Source organism: Lepus europaeus, chromosome 1, assembly GCF_033115175.1.
Source record: "Lepus europaeus isolate LE1 chromosome 1, mLepTim1.pri, whole genome shotgun sequence".
Lineage (NCBI taxonomy): Eukaryota > Metazoa > Chordata > Mammalia > Lagomorpha > Leporidae > Lepus > Lepus europaeus.
Window position 1 is genome coordinate 121,670,933 of NC_084827.1, and position 19,664 is coordinate 121,690,596.

The following is a 19,664-nucleotide window of genomic DNA, read 5'->3' on the forward strand; positions in this document are numbered from 1 at the left end:
GCTGGATACAAAGAGGCTTCCCGAAAGATGGAAACACGGTACCTTTTGGTGGTGGGGCTTCTTCCTCTTTATGAGGAACTGGTCTTCTTTCTTCTGGAACTCTCTTCTTTGGCATTTCTGGCACTTTAAAGGATAGTATTTGATTTTAAAATCCATACAAAGGAAAGCAAGCGAGCCACACAGAATGGCCCATTAACAAGGGCATGCAGTTAGAGCAGCTGGGAGGAAAGATGGTTATTCCAAGGAGATGGGATTCAGTACCTGCTGGAGGCGGCGATTCCTCTCTCTCAGTAACAACAGTAACTTGTTCTTCCATGACGACCCTCTTCTGTACTTCAGCAACTTGAAAAGACATTGTCAGAATTGACTTTATGTTTTTCCAAAGTAAACAATGCACCGTTATGTTGTAAGAAAGTAGACAGGTAGACAGACATTTTGGTTGAAGTCGCACTCACCATAAAACATTCATTTTGCACGAAACTAAGTCAATTAATAGATCGTGAGACACATCATGTTTTGCACTCGAGACATAAAGACACTCTCAACACGGCTTCTTTACTAAGCAACTCGGTGTACCTTTAATTGGGGGCTCCTCCTTTTTCTTTGCAATTGGAACAGGAACCTTTTCTTCAGGCACAGGTTTCTTGGCCACTTCTGGGACTTAAAGTTTTTAAAACAGACAGTGAGTCCAGACACGTAGCACTTCTCTAATGGACACAGACACACATGCAAATCTTCATGTAGTTCACCCATGCTGTTACAGATGACGTGTGCATCAGAAAATAAGGTAGAAAATTGAGCCAATTATAATGCTATAAAGTGTTATAAAATGTGACAGACGTCACAAACAATGCTTTAGAGGCATTTGGACAGTTAAAATTGAGTTATAGAACAGAAAAACGTGTACAGAATTCATCCTTTATCTATGGGTATGCTTTTGCTAGGAAAATATTAGTTATGTTTTGTATACAGGTAGTGTTTATCAGTATATCCATGTTTTTTGTGCACCTGCTTTTGTGGATAACTAAGAGATGCCTCTGTGGCTCCGACAGGAGGGACCATGTAGCTTTAAGATTAGTGATTTTACTAGTGTTACTTTTGTTTTTAATGGCTAGATAATAAAAAATCATTTTTAATAACAGTTTTGGTACTGGTATTGGTTTTACTAATATGATCTTCAGGTATAGTAGTCAAGTACTCAAAAATCATCATTTAATCATTTGTTAAAAAAAAAAAATTAAAAGACCCAGCATTCTGCAAGAGCCAAGAGTTCAAGAGAGAAGCATATCTGATTCAAGAAGAAATAGGAACACTGGGAAGTCAGGCCAAAGACTGCACTGTCTAAAATGTATGGCTCCACTCACTGCTTTCTCCCCTATCGGAGAAGAGGGAATTCTTGCTCTCTCCATAACCGACCAGACGTGTGCGTTGTGGCCTCACTGCCTCAGTAAAAGTGCCGTTCATCACCACTCCCCTCCCCCACTCACACAAAACGAGAACTCCAAAAAGATCATGGATCAGCAGTGTGCCACAGCACACTTTGGACTGCAAAGACACCTGTATGAAAAGTAACCTCACTAGTGCATCAGCGAATTGCAACATTTATGGCAAACACTGACATTCAAGTAGTGTCTCAAGACAGATGGGCAAAGAAAAACGTCCAAGCCCTGTCTCCCTCTATGAAGACCCGCTGTTACTGGTGACTAAGCATGGCCGTCACTGGCAGCACCGGGTACACCTGCATCTAGCTAACACTCGCTCCTGCCAGACCCTCCAGCTGCCTTTGTCCACCTCCACAATTTCATAACTCCAAATGTTTTTTATTAAGAAAAAGTCACACAGGAGGGATGAAAGAGTTATTTTCTGGAACCACGTCCACAGAACACGAGGTTCACCAATATCTTTCTCTGAGTGGGACGACATCAAAACAGTAAGACAGCAGATTGGCCCAGGGACTTCTTTTACTAACACTTTCTGGTGCTGCTTTAGGATGTTGAGGCCCCTAAGCATTCCATGCCAGGAACACAACTCCAGAGCTGACAAACATTCGGAACACAAGGATACATGTAAGAGAGACAACGGAAAAACACAGCCTAGTCCATAGGAAGACCACACAAAGCAGACGCCAGGCGTTTGGGGCAAAAGGTCTCCCTGTCATCGGATCTGGAGTACCTTTTGGGGGAGCAGCAGGTTCCTTCTTCTTGGGGACAGGAACTGGCTTCTTCTCCTCTGGCACTGGTTTCTTGGGCACCTCGGGAACTTTAAAGACACCATTGTTGAGATGGGTTGAGCGTTCTAGTCTACTAGCAGACTAGAGCTTAAATCCTCAATAAGAATGTAAGACTTCGGACGTAATTCAGTGTGCCCTACTTGTGATAACAAGTGGTAAATACACCAGCACCAGAAAGACATTACATGTGCTAGGGGAAGCAAAGATCCAGTTAGGATGGCCTTATCGATACATGTACAACAATTCTCACAAACTGATGAAATTTACATAACACAAAACTAAAACTAAACAGATTACAGATGGATTACAGTGGCTATTGCATTAAAACATAGATCTCACAGCAAAGACAGAAGATGGATGCTAGGAATTATTTTTTTAAAAAATATTAGTCTACCTTTGGCTGGTGGGGGCTCCACTTTTTTAGGAACGGGAACGGGGGCCACTTCTTCTGGAATGGGTTTCTTGGGTGGCTCAGGGACTTTAAAAGAAATGTGTCGGATATGAGAAATTGTGCATTTCAACAACAGGACCTACATTGTTGCAAGATTTAGAATTAAAGAGTAGACATTCTACTTTTGTAGCAGTTGAAGGCAAGAAAATCATGTACTAGAAACCCGCCTAAGTGCAGAAGGCTCAATGACTAATTAAAAAATGTGACTATTAAAACCTTTAATGTAAGTGCCTCCACTTTCTCAGGAATAGGGGGAGCACCCCTTCCTTAGAGGGGACAGAGCCTTTTCCTTAGAAACTAGTTTTTTTTTTTTTTATAAATAATAACTTTGAAGATAATTTTTTAGCAACTTCACTTTTAGTCAGTAATTGCATGAAAACAATTGCCTTAGATTATCTAAAGTGTGTAACAATTTGGCTGGGAAGTTGTAGCCAGTTCCTTGACCTGTGGGTTGTTGGATTCTGATTTCCACGTGGGTGGCAGTGCTGCCAGTGTGACACCCCACATGACCTCACGGTCCCAGACTTGGTAAGAGGTGCACAGTAGCACAGAGGTAGCGCAGTATTTCCTCCACACACAACAATCCGTGGAAGCAACCAAAGGTAATAGAAAAGGAAGGGAGAACTATGGAACACTTATTAATGATTTCTAATATTAATTTATCTAGTTGTAAGCTTACATAATTAAATTTTTAATAACAGTAGTGTTAAATGGCTGGCTGGGAAAATTCCTGAACGTGTAACCACAGGCTCTAGTGAGGGGTCTGAGCCGAGCCAGGACACTGTGCAGTCTTTTTAAATCCTGGGTCCCTAGACTGTGAGCTCCCTGAATCAGAGAACAGATCCCCCAGTAGTTCTCATTCCTCTTTCCTGCGCATGCCTCATGGCCGTGGTGGCTACGGGCCTGCTGCCTGCATGGTATTTTCTATAGGAATACCTTAGTTGCCATTAGTCTCATCAGGAGTAGTCTACAGAACTTACACCAACGCTGAAAAGATTTTCAGCTCAGAATGAATCACTAATACCTTTAGGTGGTGGCTCAATCTTTTTGGAAACGGCAACATGAACTTTCTCTTCAGTGACAGTTTTCTTTTGGACTTCAGGGGCTTTAAAAAAATGCACATTTTAATTACTTCTATGCCATTGCGGGTGGTAATTATAATTTACAAAGAATACTGAAATCAAAATTAACACAGAGACAAACGCGCAATGAAAAAGATGACAGAGAATGACAAGGAGACAGAAAGGACTACATGATCACAGATTATAGAGAAAAAGAGCGATAGAAATCCAACAAAAACCCTTCCAGGCGATTCCCAATTCCAATTTGCCTTATACCTGTGACTGACACCTCCTCCTCTGTGTGAGAAGCAAAGAACATCTTTTCCTCTGAAATAACCATCTTCTTTGTATGCACAGCTGGGACTTTAAAGAGAGTATTCCACATTAGTCTATTTTTCTAAGACAAGACAGCAGATCAAATATGCGGATTTTACTTGATATGGTCTTTAAACACAGACTGAATGTGTTAACATGACATAATAATAACACATTTAGTATTGACAAGAAACTAGATTACGTTTTGATCAACAGAGACCAACAGCCCATGAAGCCTTTATCAAACATCACAAATGGGAATCAAATAGACACAACTTCTTCACACACACTGTGGTGCTTTTCCAAATCTGTTAGGATCTATTCATATGAACGAGAGGATGGGAATATTATATGTAATGGAATGCAGTGCATAGTAAAGTTAGAAGGCTACTCATTAAACACAAAACCTCCCTTAAGTGAAAAAAGTGTAATTGTAAAACAAAAATATAAACAAAGGTGATGTTATTTATGTAAATTACACATAGGTGCAACTCAACATAAAATTGGATTATATAAAAATGTGCTTGGTCTGGTGGTGATTTGGGAATTATTTAGCAAAATAGGTACACGTTCCCATACATATCAGTAAAAATGTTTAAAACTTGTAGCTGAAAATAGAGATATACCTTTGACTTCAATAACTTCTTCCTCTACTGGAATCCGGGAAGGTTTTTGAGGAACAATCTTCTTGGAAACTTCGGGTACTTAAAAAATATGTACAAATATGTTTGTGTTGTGAAGAATATATTTTTTCACAAAATTTAAACCAACTGATTTTATAAACATCTCACAGGTGAGTACATATCAGTAATTAGATTATTTGTGTACATCATACTAGAAGCATGTTAAATGATACCTTTTGTGACTTGGACTTTTTCTTCCTCCATTCTTCGAGAAGTCTTTTCAATTTTTTCAACTACTGGCTTCTTTATAACTGCAAGCATTTTAAAGAAATTGCAGTACTTTTAGAATTTCTATTAAAATTCTCCCTCTCTCTCCACACAGACAAATGTATATACACATATATATGTATAATTATTTTGAGAGACAGAGAGAGAGAGAGAGACAAATTTGGTTATGTTTAAGTTTTAGTATTTAAATCATTTTGGTTATATTCACATTTATTTTAAATTTACCATGATAATCCTTTGATTTATTAGGTGAATTAAGTAGAAATTCTTAAGAGAAAAATTCATTGATAAAATATAACTTAGAGAAGAAGTTGTGCCTATTGATTTGAACTGGTGATTTATACATTTTTGCCAAACAAGACATAATAATACTGCTGGTGCTCTGATCCGTTTAAACAATTCCAGTTACATACCTTTAGGAGGTGGAGCTTTCTTTTCAGGCACTTTCGCTGGAATTTTTATTTCGTGTGTTTCTTTAATAAAAAAATAGGATATGTAGGGATGCATAAATAGGTACGTTCTAAAACGTATTAATTACAAATAAATCAAGATACATAATTGCATAAAGTACTATATTTGGGATTATTATTGCTAACATGATTCCTAGTGCTGGGTTTCAGAGCGAGACCAAGCAGAGATGCAAACAAAGCAAGTGAAGTAAAAACTATACTTCTGCATTAGCAAACAGCACCTAGAATTCAGTCTTAGTAATAGAACTAAAGCTTGAAAGTGACTCTTGTGGAAATTAATTATTTAAAGATAGAGTGTTTGAAGATTTCTAACCATCATGATACTCAAATCATCATTTCATCTGTTTTAAATCTGTTGCAAATTGGGTTAATTGCTTTGGAAATTCAATGATCCGAGGAAAAGAGGACAGAGAGTCAGCCAGTTTCTGCATACCTTCTCCATACACCTTCTGAACTTGAACCACTTCTCTCTCCTGGTAAGCCTCTTCCCACTCCTCCTCTCCTTCGTCATAGCCTTCTTCCCTTTCGTAGTATTCTTGCCCTTCTTCAAAATCTTCCTCCCACTCCTCGTGAACTTCTCTTTTAGCTTCTACCTTGATCTCCTCATAGTCTTCATCTGGCTCTTCATAGTAAGGTTCTTCAAATGGCTCTGTGTATGGCTCCATTTCTAACTCATCATAAGGTTCTTCCAGAGATTCTATGAAAAGTTTCTTTTCTTCGTGAACTGCACGCTTTTTCTCATACACAACTTCTTTTTCTTTCTGAACTTCTTTCTTTCTGGTGATAGTTGTTATTTTTACTTCTTCAGCCTTAGAGGATATATCAATAATTTCAGGGCCTGAAACAGATAAATATATAAACAAATAAACATCAATATATAAGCCATGCATAGAACTGCTTCATTTTATTAGATGAAAATCAACACAGTGAAATGCATCAGTATCTCAGATCTTAGCATTATATTGATGATTTGCTATACTTTTCTTTGTATAGGATCCAGAAATTTGTTGACTATGGAAGATAATAAAGACTATCAAGATACCCGCTACTCTTGATATGAAATTTTTACTGTGTGGAAAAATAGCTGCAATAAATATTGTTAAGTGGACACAACTTCCATTGTTCAATGGGAGCTCCCACTCACAAAACTCAACTTTCTACCCATGGAATATTTTAATATCTCATAATGCGACAGATATTGATTTAATGTTCCTATAGTTCATATTTGTAAATTTTCAATCATTCTTTGAAGTATATTTCTACTTGTAAGTCCACATCTTTCATGATGGAAGATGACCCATTCATCAGTTCAATATAGATACTACTTAAATAATCAAACAATTCAATTGGTTGCTTTTATATAAAATATCTTTAAGTCTTCCATTACTTTTATGACCTTTAATATTCGTGCTACACATAAGAAATAAGGAGTGGCCTCTCCTTTTCCTAGCTCCCACTGCTTATTTCCATGTGGTCATTGCAGATGCAGCATGAAAAATGTCTGCCTGGGTATCCTTTCCTAGAGTACGAGCAATACAAAATCACTCTCTTTATTTTTAAGATTTATTTTTTTATTTATTTAAAAGGCAGAGCTGAAGAGAAAGAAGGAGAGAGAGAGAGAGAGAGAGAGAGAGAGAGAGAGAGAGAGAGAGAGATCTGTCATTTGCTGTTCACTCCCCAAATGGCCACAATGGCTGGGCCCAAGCCAGGAACCAGCAGCTTCTTCCAGGTCTCCCACTTGGGTGCAGGGGCCCAAGCACTTGGGCCATCCTCTGCTGCCTTCCCAGGCCATAGCAGGGAGCTGGATCAGAAGCAGAGCAGCCAGGACTTGAATCAGCACCCATATGGATGCTGGTGAAGCAGGGAGAAGTTTAAACCACTGTACCACAATGCGGACTCTGTGCTGTCATTTCTAATACAAATTTTAATCTAGCAGCTCAGACTCTACAATTTAACAATAAGCTGGCAGAAAAACAAAGGAGTAAATAGAATGGAAATATTTAATAATTTCCTTTTATTTACCTTTTGCTGGAATTAAGGCAGTAGGAGGTGGGGGCTTCTGGATAACTTCTGGGGGTTGAAAAACATAAAATACATGTTTATTTCTGGATTATGCTTTGCTTAATGTTTACTAATTCTGTGCATCATTGTTGGTCATTTGCACAACCTGGGACTACTACCACAATAACACCCTGCAGAAATCATCATTACACTTTCCTCATTCCCAAACATAACTCATTAAAAATGCTACACAGTGCCATATTAACAGAAACACAAACTAGTTTGATTCTGATTTAGGTTGACTCAAACTAATTTAAATGAACATGGAATATGAAAGGAATAGTCAATATATCTAATCTAAAAAATGTATGTTTGATTTTTTCAATTATTAACTATGAAGTTCATGAAATACCCACGTACTTTGGGCTCCCTCTCATTCCACAACGTTTCACAAATGAAAAGAATGACAGGCAAATGCTTTGCGCTCCTTGTTCTCCTTTTAGGAGGTTCCAGTATTCTAATAATAGTCAAAGCTATATGTCAAAGCTATCATATATGTTAAAGCTATACGCTTAAATTTAATGACCCAATTGTCTTCCTGAACACCTTCCAGGAATATATTAAAAGCTAAAATGATCTGAATTGGTTCTTCTCCAAAAACTATTCTTTCCCTGCAAATATTGACATTTAAGTCAGGTAAAGCAGTGATGACCACCAGTTGGGCTGGAGCAGCATCTTGAAGTTAGCACCAGCTTGTGACTTCCTATTGGTATGGCTTGAGCAGGTCCAGCTGTTGGACTGCAGAGTCAGGTCTAATTGGAGCCATTGTCCAGAGACAACCAGAATATTCTGCTGGGGCAGTGGGGGCCCAGGAGCAGATGTAGACACAGGGAAGACAGGCAACACACGGGAACAAAGAAAGTTCAGAGAGAGAACTGAGTCAAAGAAGAGGATGACCGTGAGCAAAAGGACGGGCACAGTCTCCCCTCAAGCTCTTGCCCTCCTTCTGTCTTCCACTCTGTAGGATTTAAAAGTTTTATTCCCCCCGAAAAGGTCTTGAGACTGCTTTCTGACTAATGCATTATAATCCTACCTTCACGTGGTAGTGCCTCTTCCTTGGTTTTTGCCACTTTTTTGGCATCCTTCTTCACAGCCTTTTTGGTCACTAAAACCACAAATGAAAAATAGATGTCATATGTAGATAACTAAAAATGTTGTCTGGAAACTCTGAGGCTTACTGAAATATTTTATTTCCTTCAAATGATGGTTTAAAAAAAAGACTGCATATTATTGCAAGACATCTATTTCACGAAGATCTCAGATTAGAATGCAAAAAAAAAAAAAGTTGTTTTGGATCAGGTGCAATGTGGACTGTGATCTTAAGTCTTCACTGGTTTATGCCTGCTAAGAGTTCAAGTTTTTAAAACATGGAGAGTGAAAACAAGTGGTTTCGTAAATTGAAAGGTACACATTTTCATTCTTGTTTAACTCAAGAACACTAAATTTTTTAGGAGGGAGAATAACTAATGGACTAGCAAAATGAAAGCCTACCGATGATATATTGCAGGAGTTTTCTTTGGTTGTTGCTGCTATTACACCTTAATTATTATTCCTACATCACTTGATTTTGGCATCCAGTATTCATGAATGAAAAGTATTTGAAAGTTTAAATATATCTCAAGTCTTATAGTGGCTACTCAAGCTTAGCCATTTGACATCAACATTCAAAGAACAAATCATTCATTAAGATAATTATTTCGGACAACAGGAATATAAATGGAAACAAAGTATTTTTTTTTAATTTCTGGTTTCTCCCTGCTATCAGGTATTTAAGATATATTTAAAAACTTTATATAAATTCTAAAAATGCCTTTGTTACCAAGATTTATCAGTCACAAAGATGAAATGTTTTCTGAATTTCTTCTGAGGCTCGCTGACACAATGGTAGTGGTGGTAGGGGACTCACATGTCAACCTTTAGAAGCTTCTACAGTAGTGGTGTGGCTATGGGAAAATGTGACTTTGACGAGCAGATTTTTCCTGACCATGCTACAGGTATTCTGAAAGTAATTCTGTTCTCTCTATAACTCCAGCAACTCCCCGGCAACCAGTTTGAACTGATTTAGTCAAGCAGCTTTGGGACACAAATAGTACAATTTCTGTGCTGAAGTACTGACAGGGACAATTCTCTGGAGCACTTAAAAGTTCTTTTTTAGTGAACTTTGACTTAAGAGACAGAAGTCCCAAAGGTATTCTAAATCATAGTTTTATAAGAAATAGCTTATAAAGGTAGTTAACATTATAAGTTAGTGAAAAACTATCATTTTTAGTTTGACTAAAAACTAGTGTGATTTATTTCCATAGAAATTGGTCCTTAGTAGTTAGGTAAAAAGGAAAAACAAAACTAATTTCCATTAATGTGTGAGTGGTTCCACCTAAATGTAATGTTTTCATGCTCAGCATAGTATTTTGTCTTAAGCACTTCTTAGACATGTAGCTAATACTTAAAGAAGCTGTTCTATTTCAAGAGGCAGCTCAACTTCTTGACCACTAGAGGGCGCACGAGACGTGCAAAACAGCTTTTGCTGGGGCAGCCTTAGCGAGATCCTGTGTATTTTAACTTTTAGGTAGTTAAGTAGGTAATACCTTCAATACGTTTTGGTGGTGGTTTCTTTTCTTCGGGTTCTGGCAGCAAAAGAGGGATAGGTGGAATGGCCACGGGAGGGATTTCTGAAGAAAATGAATGTCATCATCAGTAACATGCTTCAGTTTCCTATTTTGTGTGAAGTACAATGAAAATCCTTGTGCATTTCAGTATTTCAGAGGTACTATAGAGTTAACTCATCAATCAGAGCAAATGAAAGTTGTTGAAGGTTATAACTTGTCAATAACTTTTATTAAAAATATTTCTTTATTTGAAAGGCAGATACAGAGTACTGTCTGGTTCATTTTACAAATACAGGCAGCTCAGTCCAGGTCTCCCACATGAGTAGCAGGAGCCCAGTTACTTGAGCCATCACCACTGCCTCCCAGCAGCGTTAGCGGGAAGCTGGGGGCAGGAGATGGAATCGGGAGTCAAACCCAGGCTCTCTGACAAGGGCTGCAGGTGTCTTAACTGCTAACTACAGAGGGAATTATTCCACAGAGGGCATGGGGTCTCATTCTCTGATGTGGTTTGGGCATGGGTCCCTTCCTAGCAGGAGAGCATTGTTGCTCCAAGCCCAGGGGCCGATGGCCCTTACCTTCTGGTGGCACCGCTCTGATAGGCATGGTTGGGATTGGCACTCTGGAGTCTGGGATATCTGGAAAGGAACATGTGGCGATGATCACAGAGGGACTGAGAACACAGACATTTATTAGGCAATGAGGATGTACTTAGTGTTGGGCATCTCAACAGCGAATCTAATACAGAGACACAAAAATGCTAGTATCCTCTTGTATGGAACCACACAGGCACACTACTGCCTCTGAAAATTCCTTCCGTCCTATGGCCACACCATTGATGTGATCCTAGAGATCAACTCAAAGAGGCCTTATCCCTAATTTTCAAAGTTCACAAAGTTTAACAGACTATTTTAATGAAAGTAATTTCATTGAGTAGTGTTTTACTGAAAAGAGAAATGGTATTCTTACACATTTTGGCTTCTATTATTTATAAACTTCCACTACATTTTTTTGGAAGCAAGGATTGACTCTAACAAACAAAAACAAGAAAATTTACCAGGAGGTTTCAGCTCAAGTTTGATTTCTGCAAAAGAAAGGAGAGAGAGAGAGAGAGGTTTGCATTTGGCTTTGTAGTTGGCGCTGGGTAGGCTACTGGCTTCACCGCCTGTGCTCTGGGCGTGCGTATGCAGGTGCTCGCTCACCTTTGGTTGTAAGGTACAACTCTGCCGTGCTTCTCGCTTCGCCTCGTGGCTCCAATCGAGCAATCACGGAATAGACCCCTGAGAAGAATCATCGAATGTTTGCTTCCTCATATGTTGCAAACAACACTTCTTTATTGAAATAGATAGCTGTCTTAAACATTGTTTTCTACGTATAGTTACAGAGGATAAGCATAGCCAAGGGTAGACTTACATAAAACAGATGAAGGCTAAATGATACATCTATTCCCCGGGAGGCCGCCCATGCCCTTACCTTCATCGTCCGGGGTCACGTTGTGGATGGTCATGTAATGGCAGCGGCCGTCATTCCTAAAGTTGTATTTCTGGCTCTCGGTCAGTTCTGTTGGTCCTTTGTACCATGTTACGATGGCGTCGTCAAAGGACACCTCACACTCAAAGGTGGCGGACTGGTGCTCACTCACCACAATGTTCTGGATGCGCTTCGTAAACTGAATTGGCTCGGCTGTTTGAAAAGAGAGAGAGTGCAAATTTAGACAGGAAAGAAAGAAAGCCCTTTCTCTGTGTTTTGTCCTCAGATACTTAAAAATCTCTCATTTTTATCTAACTATAAAATAGTAGACAACACTAACAAAAGAAAAAACAAGAAGAAAATTTCTTTCTATCAGCAACAGAAAAATTATCCCTATTCTTAAGTGTATTCCTACAAGATCAATATAGGAAATCATAAAGAAACCCTGGGAGACCCTTAAAGTATCTGTATGAAGATAATATTAAAATGAGTTTATCACCCAAAAGTCAAATTAAATTTTTAAAATATTAGTAAAGAAAATATGGCATATATACACAATTGAATACTGTTCATTTATTAAAAAAAAAAAAGAACCCTGTCATTTACAGCCAAATAGATAGAACCTGAGGACACCACGTTGAGTGAAATAAGCCAGACACAGAAACATAAATGCCACACGCTCTCCCTTTTGTGTGGGGGCTAAAATTAAAAACAAAAAAGCCACTCAATCTGAACACCGAGGGTTGAATACTACAGAATGGGAGAGGTGGAAGGGATGCAGCTTGGTACTGGAAATTTAAAACTTTTCTGAAATAAAATGTTATGTAAATACATAAAATATCTTTTAAAAATATTAGCAAAATGGTATATTCATAATAGAAGATACATAAACTTAATTTAAATATGTAAGTTTTCATCTGAAATTCTTTTTTTCCTCAGTAAAATAATTTTTGCAATTAAGGAACTAGAATTATTTGTCTAAAATGAGTTACGTTTTGTGAAAGAATTTCAAACTGAATAGGTAGCCTGCACCCATCCATTTCAGGAAATTTTTTTAGAGTTCTGAATCGTGCTTTCTAAGCACATATAAATATATTTAAATATGAATATAAATATAAATACAATATGAGCATATGAAGGAGAATGAGCTGAGATTTACCCAAAATTTTATTTAGAAATGTCCAATTCCATGTTAAATAGCACCATGAATACTTAGAAATCATAGTATCTGGTGAGCTTTATAATGGAATTATATTTTAAATATTCCTTTATTTAAAAAATAGTCAGTACTTTCCACTGGACCCACCAACTTGAGAACTATTTAAAATGATTGAACTTTAAAATACAACCAGGCATTAATATTCATTGTAAATTAGGTGAGAAAAGTTGAATTGTTTATGTTATGATACATAGCTGTGCTTCAACAATTAAGAATGGACATCAACAAATGGAAGTAAGTGCTATTATTATAGCCAAAATTTTTCTCAATACAGTTCAACACTGTCTTTGGAAAAATGCCCTCAGTAGAAACAATTAGAAAATTAATATTATTGTTCCTAAATTCTCAATTTCCACTTAACTTCAGATTCAGAAGCTTGGACTATGATCCTCAAATGAAATAAATATCTGAAAAACAGCTACCAAATGCACATCACATATTTTGTGTTTTTTTCAATAAAATTTCTTATAAAGTCTAATTAAGTTCTATAAACAAAATACCAACTCCTAGACAAGCTCCTATAGATTAACAGCTATGAGATCTTGTCCTTTCCAAGATTTATTTCTAAAATTCAAAATCCTAGATATGAGAATTATGGAAGGTAGATTTTCAACTGAAGTGACTTAAAAAGTTATATATCTGTCTAGATTAAAATCTGCCTCTGGCCTAGAAGTGCCATGCTAAAGAGTCTGCATGCATCTGAATTTGTTCCTTGCGATTTTGCGTGAATCTGGGGATGTGAGTGGCCCTCGTGGGTCTGTGTGCTGGGGATGGGCACTCGCTCTGGGGGATGTTTGCAGGGGTCTCGCACATTTGCTGTGGATCTAAGCCGCTCACAGCCTCACCCACCTTCAATCCTGAGCTCTGCTGAAGTTTCAAGGTCTTCATGTTTGCAGCTGTACTGGCCCTGGTCTTCTGCTCGGACATCTGCAATGGTCAGTTTATGGACTTTGTGCTCCACCTCGGTTTTAACTCTGCCTTGGGGTTTAAGGAGTCTGCCATTTTTGAACCACTGAGATTTTACATTTGGCACCGAAAATTGGCATGTCATGGTGCAAGTCTGGCCTTCTTTCAAAGTAACATCCTGAAGATGCCGTTCCCAAGCGGGCTCTGTTTGTGTGATAGAATAGTGACTCGAGTCAGTACCACATGCAGGTGTGGCAACAATTTCATCTCACAAGGTTTTTTATATCTGTTTTCTAACTTACCGATCACAGTTAGTTTGGCGCTAGCGATATGTGGACCGCAAACCAATCTGTAATTGCCCTGGTCTTTAAGTTGACAGTTCTTAATTCTGAGTATATGTCGGTCACCATCGATGCTGATTTCAAATTTATCACTGGGTTCCAGTTTTTCAGTTCCTTTGTACCATGAGAGCTTGATTTCTGGGTAATTAATCTTAATGTCAATTTCAAAGATAGCATCATTATCTTTCAAAACTGTTTGATTTTCAATATCCTTAATCAGAGTGACAGGCTGGAAGAACACAGAATTAAAATACATTAGTCATTCCCTCCTTTATAATTCTGAGTGAAAATGTGTCCACATTATTTTCACCATAATTCACTGTACCTCTGTCTGTGTCAGTCTTTGCTGAATAAATGACACAAGTTCTTCAAATTCCTTTTCTTCTTTCTCTGACTTCTCTATTTCCTCAATTTCCTGAGGAGGAAAAAATGAATATTACACATGATACGAAATTTCTACTAGAGGATGTACAGCTACATTGAACTTCCACTCTTGTTGCCATTGAGATTATACTGAACGATCTCATCTAACTGTAGGGTTCTGGGACTGAGGATATGATCGATGTCTCAAATGTGAATTTGTGGGGCGATGCTGCATAAAAAGATTCATACCAATCTGTGTGTCTCTTCTTCTTGACTTTGCTTTAGCAGCTCAAATGCTTGAAGAAGACCCCGGAAGTCAGTGATGCCGTACATTCGGGCGTATTTTTCATACTCTTTAGGATCGACGTTTTTGAGCAGTTCCATGATATCAATTTCCTCTTCCTCCCCAGCTCCTTTCTTCAAAGCTGGAGTTCTAGATGAAATAAGAAATAAGCATTAATCACCTACCTCGTATTTATTTTGAATTTTCTATTGTTGTACAAAGATTATGAATGTCCTTAAGATTTTGTTCTTCACAGAAAAGAAGAGCTCCGTGTTCTTCGTTTCATAAAAATAAATCGTACCCTGGTAACTAACTGTACAACAATAAAATAGTTGGGTTTGGAGTTGGAGTAGATTAAGATTAGACCATTGCTACGCAGTAGAGAATGTGATCCTTAAGAAAGGAAAGAGTAACGAAGCATTTCTATAAACTTTATAACCAGAGAGCCTAATAATTAACGCCTATAATTAAAGAATTATAAAAATAACGAGAGCAATAGAAAATTTTAAGAATGGCTAAATATCACATGTTCTGGAAAAGATGCATAGAAATTAAGTATTGGTTAATTTAAGAATTATATTGAAATATAAACTGTATTGAAATTATTGCTAATTATGGAAAATGAGTTAAGCAATTTATGTAGAAAAATAAATGATCACAGCATAAGAAATTATACTGAGAAAATAAAACTTCTACCCTTGGAAACACAACATACTTAGGATTCTTTATAAGGCCATTTGCTTTTGTTTAAAATCTTAATGGTATGCCTCATTCTTAAAAGCTGCATATAATTTAGAAATCATCATAATGAACCACTTAGTTCTATCCCAATGCTGTATATTTGCTTATCTGTTCCTGTTAAAATGTTTATATCCTCCATGTTCTTTAAGCCTCTGAGCCTTGGAGCAGACGGCCCTTATCTCGAGATGCCTTCTGTGAGTAAATCATTTCTATATATGGTTTTAAGTTCAACTTACTTTTTCAGCATTGCTCTAAGATCACCTTCAATTTTCTCTTGTTTCTTCCTTTCATCCACCTGTAGGTTAACATTGCTTTCAATTTCGCCATGTTTGTTAAATGCAACACAGCGGTATAACCCAGAATCTGTTTTGGTGGTGTCTCTGATCTCCAGCTTTGCTTCATCGCCTTTTTGGTGGATTAAGATGCGACCTCCTTGGTTCAGTTGTCTCCATTTTCCTTTTGTCCATTTCACATTGGGGATTGGATCACCTCCCACTTTTGCAATGAATGTTGCAGTGGTCTCTACAGCGTAATGAAAACAAATGAATAAAAAATTTAATCTTCTAAAATCGATTCTTCTGAAATCAAATCAGTATTAAAGGGTATAACACAGAAAAAGGTGAATTTTTCACAAAATACTCACTTTCTACAACTCTGATGCTCTGAGGTTCTGAGACGAAAAAGAGTTTCCCATCGACTGCTGCCTTCTTAGCTGCAGGGGCTGCTGCTGGTTTTTCTGAAAAATGCATTTACAGGTTTTGTTATTATAACCACCTCAAAACTGCAATAAACCTTCCTCTGTGTAAAATAATCATTAAGAGCTTGACAGTGTCAAAAGGTACTCAAGACGCCACTACATAAATGAGGGTTGGATACAGAAGAAAAAGCAGATACACACACATACACATCTGTGTGGGTAATTGCACATTCAACTATAAGCATATTAATAGTATTGAATATTTTATTCCCAGGACGATGGCCCCAAGGCATCTTAAATCATAGCATTATGGCATCACCTTTGGAACTGGACTAATTATACGGATATACCGCAAAAGACGGTTAAAAAATAGGGCAGTGAATTAGGGGTAATTTCAAATAATGTTATTGAAATTTTACCCAGGAAGTTACCCAATATCTCAATTTTAATCAAGACGGCACCATTTGCAAATGGGTAATAACTGATATTGGATGTCAGCAGGTGTTGGCTTGACCTGTGTACTAGGTTGAGGTATCTGTACCTTTAATGGTCACTTTTGCTTTGGAAGTGTCACTTCCAGCGACATTCGAAGCTTTACACACATAATCTCCTGAGTCTGCTTTAGCCACATCTTTGAGTTCCAGCACAGCTGTCCCGCCAGCAAAGCTGAAGCTGCATCTGTCAGAAGGCTTTATTTCCCGGCCAGCCTTCAACCACTGGATCCGAATGGGCTCAGAGCCTCGCACGTGACAGCTGAGCTGCACAAATTCCCCTTCACTTGCTGTTACTGGAGTAAGATGCTGATCAAACACAGGGGGCTTCTTAGGCTCTGGAATTGAAATGGTATTTTCATGAGAAACATAAAGACAAAACAGTGTGAAATGCCCGAAAAGAAACAAGCAAAGAGCAAGAAGTTTGCCTCTAATAGGTGACACTGGTTGCTGTAGTAGAATGAAATTATGTACCTGGTTTGGTTTTATCTGAAGGCAACAGTTAACATTTGTTGTTTTTTTTTTTTTTTTTAAAGAAAAAGATTTAAAAGCAAGCTAAGAACAGATGCTCTGCCGCCTACAAATCACCCAAGCATCTGTGTCCTGATTAAGCACTGCAAACATTATAAGAGCAGTTACTATAAACTTCTGTGCCATATCTGTTGATTCTCTCAAGCCCATGAGTTGTGTTTCTGCTGAACCCTGAAAACTAAGGGCTTATGGGGGAATCCCACTCATTTAGATTAGCAGTGATGGCTACGCTCTGGGATAGGGGGCCAATGTTGAGTAATCCATGAGCCCACATCTTCCTATGAGATTTTCTCTCATGTTCATCTTTAGCTAGTAAGTGTAGGTACAGTGGCACTTAAAATCCAATCAGACCTGAGGGATTAAGAGTTGACACTCAGTGCTCCATTGAAAACCAAGGAAGTAAACAGGAGTAGCACAATAAGTCCAAGTGTAAGTTGAAAAAATGTGATGATTTTGATGAATGATTTAAAACCTATTTCTGAGAAGAATAGAGCCTATATCCATGGTTGTAATGATCACAACCTCAGATGCTTCCTTGAACAAATCCTATAGAATAATCACCTTGGAACTTTATACTAATGGCAAAAGTATCATCAATATAAGCCACTGTGAAGCATATATTATTTTCATTTTACTTAATGTTTTAGGACTAACTGCATATAAGGTCTATCAAATGGTTGATAAAATGAATTTTAAGACAACTGAGTGATATTAACCTTTTAGTGACATTAACCCGTTAATAACACTAACTCATGATCACTGCATTTGGAGATGACCAATCTAATCATCAGAGTTGATAATCAACTCCACGCTGCTGCTCTAGGACTTCAGTTTGTAAAGGGATTTTGATAAATCTGTATTGTAATTATTTGGACTAAGGCACTATGGTCAGAGGATCAGATGAAGATCTCTTCAAACTCAGTCTATTTCTTTGCTTCAAACTATGCACATTTAAATACATCTTCTATAATGATATGCAATTTTTTTTAGTTTTTTGCTTTTTGAGCAAGTCTTACCCCTTTGTCTGGGATTAATTTGCACAAGTCAAAAGCTTTGGGCAGTATATATTAAATAATAATCCTTTAGAAATACATTTAAAAAGAGAATGTTTCAGATTGTTATATTACTCAAAATAACCAAAAGTAACACAATAGTCAGTGCTGAAAAACTTTAAATTTTTTCTCTCAAATAAAATGTAATTCATAAAAATAAATTACAGTTAGGTACACATTTCCAAGTAGGCTAGACTCCTGATGCCCTGAGAGAATTCTGGGCTATGATGTAGAAAGATAAAGTTTTAGTCTATTAAATACTGTATACTTTTGGGGAGCCATAAAATTATCAATAATACATAGCCTTAGAAGACCTGTATGGAATGATAGCAATCCAGTTAATTGTCTACTTTTATCTATCATAAAGATATCAGAAGACAAGCACGTGGCAGTCTGATGGGACGGCGGCTGTGAGGATAACTAACCTTTGATGACAATGGAGGAGGTGCACAGGGCAGAGCCTGCGTCATTGGACACTTTGCACGTGTACAGACCAGCATCGGCCATGCCCGCCTTCTTGACTTGCAGTAGCAGCGCATTGTTCTTGAATGTTATTTCACAGTTAGGGGTCGGGTGTATCTCTACATTATTTTTGTACCAAGCAACAGTTATAGGCTGGGAACCAGCCACGCGTCCCTCCAGTTTGAAAGGATTCCCTTCTGTTTCTTCTACTGTCTCTGAGAGTTTTTTCGTGAAACTTGGTGGGACTAGCCGCTCTGTAAGAAACAGCAATCCACAAGCAAGTTATTCAAATGAAGTTTTTAAGAAAAAGAGGTCATAATTTTAATTAAAAAGCAAGGCTAACCAATAAAATACAACATCTATCTGTATTGTTTTCAATATTTCAGGCTTCTTCCACAAGCTATTCCAGACTGTTTTCATATTTATGAGATGGATGATAAGAATAATTTTTGGCCCCTGACAGAACTAGAAATTTATAAAAAGACAGTAGTCTTAGGGTTATACAGATATACAAAATTTTAGAAATATACACTTTTTAAAATAAAAAAATCCTATTTTCTCTAGAAAGACTTATTTCCTCTTGGACATGTTCATAATTTGCTTTAAGATGCCCTAAATTTCATTGTCCTCAATAAAAACTGCATCCTTATGATAGACTGCTGAATGACTGTACTCTGTTGGACCACATACAAAGCAGATGATACCTCTTATATTCAGCTGAGCTGTGCAGGAGTCTTTGCCCACTTCATTGACAGCATGGCAGGTGTACTGTCCAGAGTCCCCCTTGTCTACCTTGAGGATCGTCAGGTGGGCACTGTTCTCCAGATAGCTAATCTGGTAGTTGCCGCCACTCCGTATCTCTCTGTTGTCTTTGGCCCAGCTGACCTTGATGGGCTGTGTTCCAGTGACATGGCACTCAAAGTCAGCACTTTCTCCCACCACGGCATCCACAGTGGCCAGCGGGATGTCAAAGAACGGTGGGTTCTTCCCCTCTGAGAGCAGAGCA

General features: G+C 37.9%; 1 protein-coding gene across 1 annotated transcript in view; it reads right to left on the bottom strand.

Annotated features, from left to right (window-relative positions):
• Positions 1-19,664, bottom strand: part of TTN (titin) — a 274,245-nt gene that overhangs the window by 157,484 nt on the left and 97,097 nt on the right. The window contains exons 95-121 of the mRNA XM_062188546.1: positions 19,363-19,650; positions 18,622-18,912; positions 16,664-16,951; positions 16,069-16,161; positions 15,662-15,947; positions 14,651-14,834; positions 14,364-14,453; positions 14,000-14,267; positions 13,641-13,901; positions 11,576-11,785; positions 11,305-11,382; positions 11,160-11,186; positions 10,681-10,740; positions 10,085-10,168; positions 8,533-8,604; positions 7,461-7,508; positions 5,872-6,276; positions 5,382-5,441; positions 4,914-4,991; positions 4,684-4,761; positions 4,019-4,105; positions 3,706-3,786; positions 2,625-2,708; positions 2,173-2,259; positions 577-660; positions 262-342; positions 43-123 (exon numbers count right to left, since the gene is read on the bottom strand). Coding sequence (XP_062044530.1) covers positions 43-123; positions 262-342; positions 577-660; positions 2,173-2,259; positions 2,625-2,708; positions 3,706-3,786; positions 4,019-4,105; positions 4,684-4,761; positions 4,914-4,991; positions 5,382-5,441; positions 5,872-6,276; positions 7,461-7,508; positions 8,533-8,604; positions 10,085-10,168; positions 10,681-10,740; positions 11,160-11,186; positions 11,305-11,382; positions 11,576-11,785; positions 13,641-13,901; positions 14,000-14,267; positions 14,364-14,453; positions 14,651-14,834; positions 15,662-15,947; positions 16,069-16,161; positions 16,664-16,951; positions 18,622-18,912; positions 19,363-19,650 — 3,834 coding nt within the window. The remainder of the gene's footprint in view (positions 1-42; positions 124-261; positions 343-576; positions 661-2,172; positions 2,260-2,624; positions 2,709-3,705; positions 3,787-4,018; positions 4,106-4,683; positions 4,762-4,913; positions 4,992-5,381; positions 5,442-5,871; positions 6,277-7,460; positions 7,509-8,532; positions 8,605-10,084; positions 10,169-10,680; positions 10,741-11,159; positions 11,187-11,304; positions 11,383-11,575; positions 11,786-13,640; positions 13,902-13,999; positions 14,268-14,363; positions 14,454-14,650; positions 14,835-15,661; positions 15,948-16,068; positions 16,162-16,663; positions 16,952-18,621; positions 18,913-19,362; positions 19,651-19,664) is intronic.